Genomic DNA, 12,100 nt, shown 5'->3' with positions numbered 1-12,100 from the left:
CCCCCCCCCCCCCCCCCCAAATATCTTTATCTATCTTCTTTCAGCTGCTCCCTCCTTCAGGGGTCACCACAGTGAACTAACTCGCACGAAGACTTGGCGATTGTTTTTATGTAACATGTATGGAGGGCTGTGTGTGTTTTTCCCCCTCTTCTTTTTCTCCTCAGGTGCAGAATGCAGGCTGGTGGAGGTTTGAGCTCAGATTGGTTGGAGAGCTGGAAAGGACCAATCAGGACTAAGGACTGCCCTATAAAGGAAGCTCTCCTGTGGTGTGTGTGTTTCCCCTCCATGCTGATGACGTCTGGCACACCTGTGTTGCTTCCTGGAGCAGTGCTCTTTGTTAAAGGTTTGTGGTGGGAGGTAGAGGACTTGAGTAGGTAAGTTTGTGGTACCCTGTACACCACCACACTTAAAGTTGTGTTAAATACAATAGGTAAGTGGGTTGATGTCACCCTTGTAATTTTTGTGAGCTCTTTATTTAGATAAGCAGATCAGGTTTTTTATTGTTTTTATTTCTAGTGATGGGCAAATGAAGCTTTTATGAAGCACCAAACCACTAGGGACAAATTCAAAAATTGGTTCATTTTTTGAAGCTTCAGTTACAGTGACCTCTGCTGGCCAGCTGTAATGCTGCAGTTAAATCAGGCAATCTGATTTTATTGCACATGCCCAAAGAACTTTAATGAAGAGTGTTAAAGAAGCTACTTTACTCTGGTAGAAAACAGTTTAAGTTATGTAACTTTATATGACCCCACTTGGACTATTTGGTTTTAAAAGTTGATGTTTGCACATTCTATTTTCAAATAAAGATTGAATGTGCAATGATGCATGGTATTGGTGTGCTTGTGTTACTATGTCAGAGTCTTCATCTTTGTTAGAAATAACAATGACAATGAGAAATCCAGAGTCCCTGTGGAAAACAGTGTAAAGATTGGGACATTTCAAAGATTTATTGAGGAACATCAGTTTTTCAACAGTTTTAGGACTTAGCCGGTTTCTTTTTTGCTCACCACCTCCCCACACATGGAAAATACTCGCTCGCAAGGGACCGATGATGCTGGCATGCATAAAAAAATGTTTCACCAGTGTGAACAGACGTGGGTACACATTTGATGGTTCAGCCAGTACACCAGTGGGTGTTCTGATCTGTCCAGCAGTGGATGTCATGTCAAAATAAAATTTGACTCCATACAGCTTCATGACTACAAAAATCATATACATTTTACTGTAATGCTGTTGGGGTGTCAAACTCTGCTACATAAGGGGTAAAATGTAATGGTTCAAACCAGCGGCCAGTTTCAATGAATAAATAAACTCAAGTGAAAAACCTGACGTTCTTTCTTGATTGCAGGTTCCTCAAGAATTTGCTCGGTCTCATTTGACGTTCACTGTTCCCCTTGCTCCCATCAAAATTAAAGATGACTGAAAATGTAAATCTTTTGGCCTACAAGGTTGGCCAGCTGTCAAGAGAAGCCTTCACTAAATGACGTAGTTTTTAAAGCAAAATAAAAAGTGATAAAAAATATCTTGCGTTTAAAATTTCATCTTGGGGGGGGGGGGGGCAGATAAAACGTCAACGAGAGCCACATTTGGCCCCCGGGCCTTGAGTTTGATGCATATGCACTGTCCCTTTCTCCCCCACAACCTTTTTGCAGATTTTAGAGACTTGAGAAGAACAAAAATAAAGCTGGTCTTCTTTCACTTTTACAAGGACTCGTTAATTTTATTGTGGTTGTCATGTTTATGCTCCCCCTTCCTCCAAAACAGGGATGGGGTGGGGTGTAACGACGCAGGATGCCCTTCCTGACGCAACCAGACCACCGAGCTACCAAAGCCCTCTGTGTGGTGCAGGGAGCTGCCATTTAGAGAGTCCAGGGGAGCAGATGTTGGGGGTCAAGGGCTTTGCTCAAGGCCCCAGAGTGGGGCAAATGAGGGTGGAGAGAGGTGTGGCAGGTGCTTCACCTTTCCCACCCAAATTTTGATGCTGTCTTTCTTTATCCATCCTGAACCAAACTCATTTACAATGAGAAATACCAGACCTGAAACTGAGCATAAACACAATCTTCCTTAACAAGAATAAAACTTCAGACAGCGTAACTCGGAACTAATACCAATTCGTTATCAAGGCTAATATTAGCGCTACTAGTTGCAAAAATTTATGCTTGTTGAGCCAAGTCAGGAACACTCATCAGGTCGTTTGGTACATCTTTAGGAATCTATGCACTTAGCTCCGCCTGATTAGAGTTTTTCTGATGCACTCGGGTATAAACAAACAAAACCTTACTGCCTCTACAACCACATGAAACTATAAAAAATCTGGTCTCCAGGTTTTAGGTGGATCCATGAAGACATTGAAGTTCAGTCTCGTTTAAGAGTTCAACGTGGATCAAAACCGAGCATGAAGCCCCAAAAGAAATATGAATAAAACAGAAATGCACGTCTCATTTACCTTTGAGGATGTTGGCCACAGTGTCTTTGGCCTCCCTAGGCAGGACAGAGCTCAGGTTGGTGATAAACTCTGGAGATCGAAAGTCAACAACCAGCTCCCTCAGCCGCTCGCTGCACACAGCCACATTTTAGAAAATAAAACACCTTAAAAAAATTCTACACAATTAGGACGAGCTGTGCAAAATTAATTTTGTATGACAGATAAATCTGCATTTGTCTGTTTGAGCTTCTTGCTGTGCCATCATATTTTCATATTTCATAGTTCCTACCTGTCTTGGGAGTTTTCCATTAGTCTGGAGAGATTACTGAGGTGAGTGCTGAGGCCCACCACTCCATCACTGTCCAGTCGAAATAACACATGGCTGAACTTTGACAGGTCCCTTTTAAACACCAACATACAAGTTCAGGTAAACAACTAAAACGATGCATTATAAATATTCAAAGCTCTTAACCGGTTAAAACATTTGAATCTGTTCTTACCTGTCAAGAGTGCAACTGACTGATGTTCTGTTGACCTCACAGAGGTAGCCAGTCGCCAACCCAGTATAATGACTTTCCTGGCCACTGACAGCAATGCGATCCCCGCTGGTCAGACCACAGCTGGTCAAACCCTCCGATGGAGCAACACTAGTGCGCAGGAAACGATGGAAGAGGACGCCTTCAGAGTGAAGAGTCACCGGGCTGCTGAGCTGCAGATTCCCCACACAGCTGCCATTCTTCTCACTGAAGCCAAAACGGACTCAGAATGAGATCATAAGATAGCAGGTATCTTAAAGTAAACTTATTTTTCCACAAATACAAAAACGCTCAAAGTACCTTTCTTCAACCGACTGCAGCCAAACTCGCTTTCGGCCATTCTTGGCTTCCATTGTGGACGCTTCCAGGCAGCAGAGCAGCAGCCAATGAGAAAAGTAGTTCAGATGTGGCAGAGTCAGGTGAGCGGTTTCCTGCTCCAGAAAGGTGCGTACAACCTCCTCACTGACATCTGCCGAGCTCGAGTCCACCACTCTGAGATAAAAAAGGCACACGGTGAGACAGTAGGAGACAACTAAAGAATCAAAGTGGAGAACAAAATAGATAATCAAGATTTTAGTTTCTTAAAACAATAGATGCCTGTGGTTTTTTATGGGCATAAAGTTTTTACCTCTGGTATAAAGCGCAGTTCAGTCTTTGAGGGCAGTACTTGCAGGTTTGTCTGTCTCTCAAAATCTCAGGAAGTCTGGACAGCTGGCTGTGATCTGCAGATTTCTTCACACCGTTGTGAATGTGGTGAACCAAAGTGTTCCTCAGCTTCAGCAACTCTGAATAAAATGCATTTTTAGTAATGAATATTAGGAAGAAACTGTCGCTTTATTACCACAACACGACCATTCTGTAAAAATTTTTAAATGTTAATTTAGAAGAAAAGTACAATACGTTCTTTTTACACCAAATAAAATGGTATTTTTTTCCCACTTGCACTGCAGGAGTTGATACTATTGAGGCATTAACCAGAGGAATGACATGCAAATGTCTGTATCAGAGAATGGATCTATTATTGTTGGTTTTGTACCTCGGTAGTCCATGTGGCTGGCTGCTACAGGATGCATGTTACCAGTCTTGAGATAAAGCAGAAGGCCAACCTCAGGATTATATCTTTCCATGCTCATCAGAGTGTACAGAATCACCTACACGCAGAAACACACTGCGATAATTAAAACTGAATTTTAACTTGATTTAAAATCAAACGACCAGTGAAGACCCGCCAACCTGACTGCGGTGTTCTATCGAGTTTGATTCTTTTCCAGTTTTCAGCTCCAGAGGAAGGGTCTTTTCTTCAGGAGGTACGCGACTGCGGTTCCGTGGATTTTGGATTCGAACTTTTGCCGTCACGTCAATTTTCCCCTTGAGGCCAAACCTGGGGGACCAGATGTTCTCCTCTATATCTGCCAACTCAGCCATCGTGAAAACAGCGGTGGAGTCCTGGCACCTGGTCGGAGCTCGGCTGTTACTGGGACTGAGGCCAAGAAGACGGACATCATCAGCTCAAGAGGATGTAAAACCAATTTTGGAGTAACGACGTTCTAAACTGTGAGTAACTTTCAAACTGAGCACGTTGATGAAACACTTAAACCTACATTTTCAGGCTGATTGGTTTTGGCGTTGAAGAGCAGAGGTATTCATTAGCCCAATGTTCAAGTGAGGGCAGATATTCATTCACTTCCTGTGTCATTTCTTCCTGACTTACACCTAAAGTGTACCTGTAAACACAAGTAAAACACAGTGGAAAACAAACATTAGGTGAAGACTGTAAATGAAAGATCACATTTTTAGTGCTTATCGACAGCGACAGCTTTTGCATATTTAACTTTTAACCCATCTTTTTTTCCCAGGCTTCAGACACCATGTGTGATGTTGAATTCATTATTGTTACTTATTCATTTTTATTCTTTAATAGTTTAAATTTTTATTGCATAGCTGTTTATGCCTTTTTAATCAAATTGTATTTTATTCCTTTTGTGCTTTTTAACTCGTCTGTATAGCACTTGGGTCCTGTATGTTTTTTTTTAAAGTGCTTTAAATAAAGTTGGATTTTAATCAGAATTATAACCCAGTCAGTATAAATGTTTCCTGTAAACGCATTCATTTGGACTGACTGGTTAAACTCTCGCTGTCCTTTAACGCAATAGTTGAAGCCATTACGGTAATTTTGCTTCTTGGTACAATCCCCAAGATACGAAACCCAACTGCTATAAGAAGATTTTAAATGTTATACATGTTTTAAGGCATGTAAACGAGCCCATGTAAAAACCTAAAAATCAAAAATACTTCAACCAAACTGTGAATCTATTTGTCAGTTTGAATATAGGTAATTACAACTTTACTGTAATAGCCACTAGCTTCCCCAAACGGTTTAATAGTTTACACCCTTCTTTCCGTAAGTGCTCTGTGCACACTCACACTGCAGACATGCTGTGAACAACCTGCAGCGGCCTACAGCCTCATGTAAACACCTACATCTCTCCAAGGTAACGAGGACTGCGCAGAGCTTCTACAGTCAGCGCGGAAAGTTTCTGCAAAGAAAAATCTTTAGCTGTAGCTGCTCTCTGAAAGACTTCATGGACCATGGTGCCATTGAGCATTTGCTTGGAGCCGCCATCAAAACTCTGCGTTAAGGAAAGAAAAAGAGAAAAAGAAAAGAGAAATTTAATGTCAGGGAGAATTAAAACTGCCCACGCTAAAATATACAAATACTCAAACATCCAAACATTATTATCGTATCTCAGTTCAAGCAATTAATAAAAAAAAAAATGCTTTTCTTAAAAATGACATTACATTATAGAATGAGGAGTGATTAATATTGAGCTCTTTCACCTTGAACAGATCTCCCAGTACTGCTCGTCGCATGCAGCGGATGGAGCTCGAGATGCTGGTTCCAGAGACGAGGCTGTCTGGAAATAAAACCAGGAAACCCTGCTCCCTGTCGACTAACCAGCTACCACCTTCGGAGAAACCCTCCAGGTGCACCACATCACCACGAAAAACTGGCGTAGTCTCCCTGACGACAACCAAGGTGAAAACCAATCATTGTAAATCATTTGCATGTGCGTACAAATAAAAACAGTCACAAAATTTGGATGACCACAAACCGAGACAACTTTAAAACTGCACGAAGAAAAAGAAAAGCGATAAATATCGAGGCACAGGTTGAAACGATTAACGATGCAAGAAAAAGGTGTGCCGTTATAACGAAGAGGCAGCGCTACCATCCGTCTTTGAGCAGGCACGTCTCCGTTGGATGAAGAGACTTGGAGCAGGAGATGGTCAGCATTTTGTGCGATGGTCTCTCCTCTACATCCACAACCAGATACCGGTTGTTTTGGCCCCCAAAAAGAATCACATGATCTGGTACTTTACTGTAAGAAAAGGAATTGTGTCACACATACACAAAAGTTTGCTTTGGAACGCTTAATGAGCCAGAGATGTTTTTACGTTTTCTTTGGCTTCTCTTCGATGTCCTCTTCATCGTCCATTTGCTCTGTAAACCAGCTCTCTTCGAACACGTCGTCTACAGGACACGCAGACGCCACTCCTGTATTCTCTTGTTTTTGATATGAAGGAAAAAAACAAAAATGATACACTGAAAACAAACAAAAGTAATAACGGTGATATACTGTAATGATGTGACAATTCATATTTTGAACCTTCACCATTTCCACTATAGTTATAAAAGTTTTTTCCAACTGCGGCAGGTAGCTAAGCTCAAACCAGTGTTATCCAGACCCAACCTTGAAACATTAGTCCATGCCTTCATCACAACCCGCCTGGACTATTGTAACTCACTTTATGCTGGGGTCAGTCAGGCGTCCATTTCACGTCTCCAGCTCGTCCAAAATGCAGCTGCTCGGCTTTTAACTGGTACACGTAGGTCTGAGCACATCACACCTGTTCTGTCCTCCCTTCACTGGCTTCCTGTGCGATCCAGAATCGACTTCAAGATTCTCCTCCTGACATATAAGTGCCTAAATGGCCTCGCACCCCTCTACCTCTTCGAGCTCCTGGAACCATATGTTCCGTCTCGGGCCCTGAGATCATCGGACCAGCTTCTTTTGGTCGTTCCGAAATCACGCCTGAAGCTCCGAGGGGATCGAGCTTTTTCAGTCAGAGGTCCCAACCTGTGGAACAACCTGCCCCTCAACATCAGGCAGGCCTCCTCCCTCCTGATGTTCAAATCCCTCCTTAAAACGCACCTGTTTGCTCTGGCGTTTAATACGGTGTGAGTTAGTTTATTTTGTTCTGTGTACCTCATTTTAATTCTGTTGTTTTATGATTGACGTTTATTTTTACTGCTTGTTTTTCCTTAGTGTGATCATTAGTGTGTGTTATTGCTCCAGTAATTTTAATTCTGTATGATGTTTTTGTTTTGCTGCCTATGTTTTGCTACATTTCTGTTAAGCACTTTGATAACAGTTTATCTGTTTTAAATTGTGCTCTACAAATAAAGATGACTTGACTTGACTAGTTTTCTTTTAAAACTTCTAAGCGGTCATGTTCGCATCAAACACCATTTGACAAACATTTTCAATTTTTGCATAAATGCATCACAACGTTCCAAACGTAAAAGGCATTTTAAATGACAGGGTATACCTGTAGTTTGTTCCTGACCTGAAGCGGTCCTGTTGTCTGCATCTCCATCTGTTTCTAGTGTTCTTGTAGATTCTTTTACCTTCAGGACATCCTCTTGCTCCGGTTTTCGTGTGGCTGGCTGTGCACAAGCGGTAACCGTGGAAATGTCCTCGTCTAGGCAGCTCTGCAGGTTTCTGCTGGTTTTTGTCTCATCCGCTTTCAGCTCTGTTATTACGGCAAAATCAGATGTAACATTTTCTTCTTTCTCCCGTTTTCTCTGTTCGCCCACCAAGTGGTCAGAAACTGACTGCAGAGAAATCGCTGAGTTTTTGCTTTTTGTCAAATTCACTGTTGTACCTCCACGCTCGCCTATCAAACTCTCAGACCAGCCATCAGACTGGTCCCAGTTACGCTGAGGTGTCCTCACAGGGTCAGCGAGAGGCCTCTCTCCTTTTAGGCTGACCTCTGTGGAGTTGATCACAAGTTTAGGTGAACTTCTTACTCTCTTTGCAGTGTGAGATTCCTCAGGAGGGGTGAAGAGTCTCTTTATTGGGCCAGATAATCTGTCCTCTCTCTTGTTTTTTCCCCCGTTCTCTGTCATTTTTTGTAGTTTTAAACCTTTAGCACTGGGACTGCGACTGATGGGGGACAGCAGGCAGACATCAGTTTTGCACGCAGCCTCTCTGCAGGGCTCTTGGTTCAGTTGATCCTCCTCTCTGGAGGAGGAGAGCCTAATCTGACTGTTGGGGGTTTCAGGGACTGAGAGAAGGAGGTCCGGAGAAGTGGGAAGGACGTTCTCCAAATCACCTAGGACATTCCTCTTTGATGGGGAGTTTAGTTTCTTACCACCATTGATCCAAGCTTCAGTTTTGGTGAGAACACTTGAAACGGTCTCATTTGTGGAAGACGACGAAACCTACAAGGAAAGCAATCCGCTGATGATTTGTAAACGAAACCCATCTCAAATTGAATATGACGAGAAAAAACAATTTTACACATTTATGTGTCCTTTCTAGGCTACTGTAGCAGCATATAAACTGCTTGAATCAAAGAAAACAAAAACTATTTGTTGACCAATGATAATATAGCCTTTGTGCTTAGAGATTATATAATTTAAGCAAATGTTTGGACCATAATGTCGTACATTTGCTGCTTAAGTAATATATAATATGCGAATCATCAATTGTGCCACAGAATCGTCACACAACTAACAGTAATAAACAATAACATCACATGTAGTAATTTCAGAATCATGGAATCAAGCTGGAAGACACAAGAGGAGAAATGACATAAGCAAATAATTAAACATACTTTTGGGTTTTTGGGGACAAAGAATGACGAAATGTTCTGTTGTCCTTTAAAGATCCCTGGAGGTGCCTGACAACCAACCACAAACATATGAGTTTATCACACGTGCCATTTGTTTAGATGTTAAATAGAAAAACTCGTTTCAAAAACTATATTACAGTGAAGTAGTTTAAACTCCATTTTCAATGACACAAGAACGCAGCATAAACAAACCTTAAAACTATTTAAACATTAGTAATTTAACAACTTTGTGCATTGACAACAGTTATATGTGTCAAGGGAAACAAAATGCAGGAAAGTCCTTCAAAGTTTAAGCAGAGAAGCAGCAGTTCGTTACAGATACATCCTCAGAAGAACGGACTCACCTTCATCTTCATTTTGGTTCTGTTCATGGCGGCTCTGGACAAACTTAAAGCAGGTGATTTTGCTATGAAATTTAAAGTTTTTAAAAAGCTTATTTGTGCTGTATTATTTGGCGGGCAGGTCGTGTTGTTAAGTGAAATCATCAACTAACGACGCTTGTGTTGTTCTGCATCTCTATTGGTCATAAACCGAACGAGAACAAAAATGTAACACAGCAAAAAAAAATAAAAAAATAAATAAAGTCACGGAACTGATTCATCACTGGCATCCATCTTCTCAATAATCTCTCAGCTGAATCCTTCTGTGTTCAATTAAAAGTCTCCCGCGCCAAATGTTGTTTCTCAGAACGGAAGTTGCTTAGCGCAAGTTCCGGGTTCGCTCGTTTTCTACTTTCTCCGGCATCGGTCGGTGTTGTGCTGACAAAAGTACCGCCGTCTTACAAACGCTCCGAGAAAGGCAGCATTTCACACATGTCTGCAGAGAAACTACATGTGGAGTTAAGATTTAGCATATGGATCCTAACACAATTTAGATTAACTTGCCAAATATTTGAGATGTTGGTGTGAAAGTAAATAATAACAAGGTTTATTGTTTATTAACCTTTAACAAGGTTTTTGAGACATCACAATAAAAAGGTTTAAAACATCAAAAGTTATCCATAATCCAGGTAAAAAAAAAAAAAAAAAAAAATCCAACAAAGTTGACAATTGACTTTACTTTGTTGAATAACAAGGTTTATTTTAAATGCCAAAGCCATCGTAAAAAAAAAGTAAAAAAAAAAATTGTATGCCTCTTTTATGATTGTCATCGTTGTTATCCACTGTTGTCATCGCTCTAAAAAAAATCAGGTTTCTCTTGTAAATGAGTCCCCGAGGCTCAGTGCGATTCCTGTATAAACGATCATTATTTGCTCATCTAGCTGCACTGTCAAGTACCCCAGACCATGCCTCTGCAGTAAAACGGTAAAATATGTGGGTGGGAGTGAAATATTTAACCCCGCCTACAACTAAACTTTGACCCCGCCCACATTTCTTTCACTTTTGAATGGATAATACATAAATTTTTATTGTGCTATTGTTTGTTCTGTTTTTCTACTAGCAGATGTTTTCACAACTCTTGTTTGTTTCCAGGAAAGGTTAATAAAGTGATTCTGACTTTAAACTTGTGTAAATATATCATTGCAATGTCCCACTCAAATGTTATGAATGCATGTCTTAACTTGACATCAAGACTTGGATGGCTGCAAACTTCTTGAGTTTTAATGTTCAGAAGACTGAGGTCATTGTGTTTAACCCATAAGCTCTACCACTGTCACTGATCCTGTAAACCTGCACTCCCTTCAGCCTCATCTAAAGCAGTCAGTTACCAATCTCGGGGTAGTGTTAGACTCGGACTTTAAGTTTAATAAACAGATCAACTCTGTTCTACAAAAAAAGCTTCTTTCAGCTAAGGCAGATAGCAAAGCTTAAGTCCGTTCTGTCCAGATCTGACCTTGAAAAAGTAGTCCATGCATTTATTACTTCCCGGCTGGACTACTGTAACTCACTTTATGTTGGGGTTAGTCAGGCTTCACTCTCACGTCTCCAGCTCGTACAAAATGCTGCAGCTCGGCTTTTAACAGGAACTCACAGGTTTGAGCACATTACTCCGGTTCTGTCCTCCCTTCACTGGCTTCCTGTACGTGTCAGAGTTGATTTTAAAATTCTCCTGCTGATATTCAAGTGCATTAATGGCCTTGCACCATCATACCTCTCCGACCTTCTTCATCCTTATACTCCTTCTCGGGCTTTGAGTTCATCAGACCAGCTGCTTTTGGCCGTACCAAAAACCAGGCTGAAGCTCAGAGGAGATCGAGCGTTCTCAGTCGTGGGCCCTAAACTCTGGAACAATCTGCCCATCAACATTCGACAGGCCACCTCAGTCTCTGCCTTTAAATCTCTCCTAAAAACACATTTATACTCACTGACATTTAACAAAGGGTGATCAGCTTTAGATCTGGTTTTTCATTGATGCTGATTCTGTTTATGATTTTGTTATTATTCCTATTTAACACAAGGTCATCAGATCTGATTTAGTATTTCATTGTTTCAGACTGAGTTTATGCTTTTTTGTTATTATTTCCTTGACTTTTGACACATCGTGATCTGATTTAGTATTTCATTGTTTCTAATTGTTTTTGGTTTTATATTTTTATTCCATGTGCTGTTAATATATCTTGCTACTTTTTATCTGATGATGTGATATTTTTGTTAAGCACTTTGATAACAGTTTCTGTTTTAAATGTGCTCTATAAATAAATCTGACTTGACTTGACTTGACTTAACTTTTGGTTGTTCTTTTTCAGGACGAGCTGGAGAGGGCGTATTTCACTGCTGGCAGGGCTGTTTGGTTTCATTATTGGGCACGTGGTTAACATTTCAGCCTCTTTTCTAGCATTAATCTTATCATTATTACCGTTTTTCTTTTACATTTTATACATTTGTTGGATGTAACTGGAACCCTGTGTATGCTATTTTGTTCCACCACATGTGGTGCGAATGACAAATAAAGAACCTTGAAATCTTTTCTTCCAAGAGAACAAATTCATTGAGACATACCTGTGTTTCTTTGCAGAATTATTTGTGCTCCTCCTGGTATCTTCTCAGTGGGTGATCTCACCAACTCCTGTGCCTGAGCTGCTGCATTAATTATTCTTAATACGTCATTAAAGTAGCTTTCGGTGGGAACCCCTATCCTGGATTCCCTCCTTAAACAAAAAGAGGAAGTCAGCTCAGCCTCTCCCAGCAACCTACCTGTTCCGCTCTCTCTCTCCATTTGTCCAAGAACTTCCTGCTTGCCTCTCTTGGTAAACAGAACAAAACTGCTCATAATACCTGCA

General features: G+C 41.0%; 1 protein-coding gene across 1 annotated transcript in view; it reads right to left on the bottom strand.

The window, feature by feature from the left end:
* The window catches only part of dna2 (DNA replication helicase/nuclease 2), a 14,076-nt gene extending 4,825 nt beyond the window's left edge, over positions 1-9,251 (bottom strand). Inside the window, exons 1-15 of the mRNA XM_037693551.1 lie at positions 9,225-9,251; positions 8,863-8,928; positions 7,573-8,467; positions 6,418-6,526; positions 6,192-6,341; positions 5,800-5,983; positions 5,443-5,591; positions 4,563-4,685; positions 4,195-4,441; positions 3,998-4,112; positions 3,590-3,746; positions 3,262-3,453; positions 2,926-3,168; positions 2,715-2,825; positions 2,447-2,556 (exon numbers count right to left, since the gene is read on the bottom strand). Of these exons, the coding sequence (XP_037549479.1) occupies positions 2,447-2,556; positions 2,715-2,825; positions 2,926-3,168; positions 3,262-3,453; positions 3,590-3,746; positions 3,998-4,112; positions 4,195-4,441; positions 4,563-4,685; positions 5,443-5,591; positions 5,800-5,983; positions 6,192-6,341; positions 6,418-6,526; positions 7,573-8,467; positions 8,863-8,928; positions 9,225-9,251 (2,878 nt within the window). The remainder of the gene's footprint in view (positions 1-2,446; positions 2,557-2,714; positions 2,826-2,925; positions 3,169-3,261; positions 3,454-3,589; positions 3,747-3,997; positions 4,113-4,194; positions 4,442-4,562; positions 4,686-5,442; positions 5,592-5,799; positions 5,984-6,191; positions 6,342-6,417; positions 6,527-7,572; positions 8,468-8,862; positions 8,929-9,224) is intronic.
* Between the last annotated feature and the right edge of the window lie 2,849 nt (positions 9,252-12,100).

The sequence above is a fragment of the Nematolebias whitei genome, chromosome 2 (genome assembly GCF_014905685.2).
Source record: "Nematolebias whitei isolate Nwh7 chromosome 2, NemWhi1, whole genome shotgun sequence".
NCBI lineage: Eukaryota > Metazoa > Chordata > Actinopteri > Cyprinodontiformes > Rivulidae > Nematolebias > Nematolebias whitei.
This window is presented reverse-complemented; position numbering and strand designations above follow the sequence as displayed.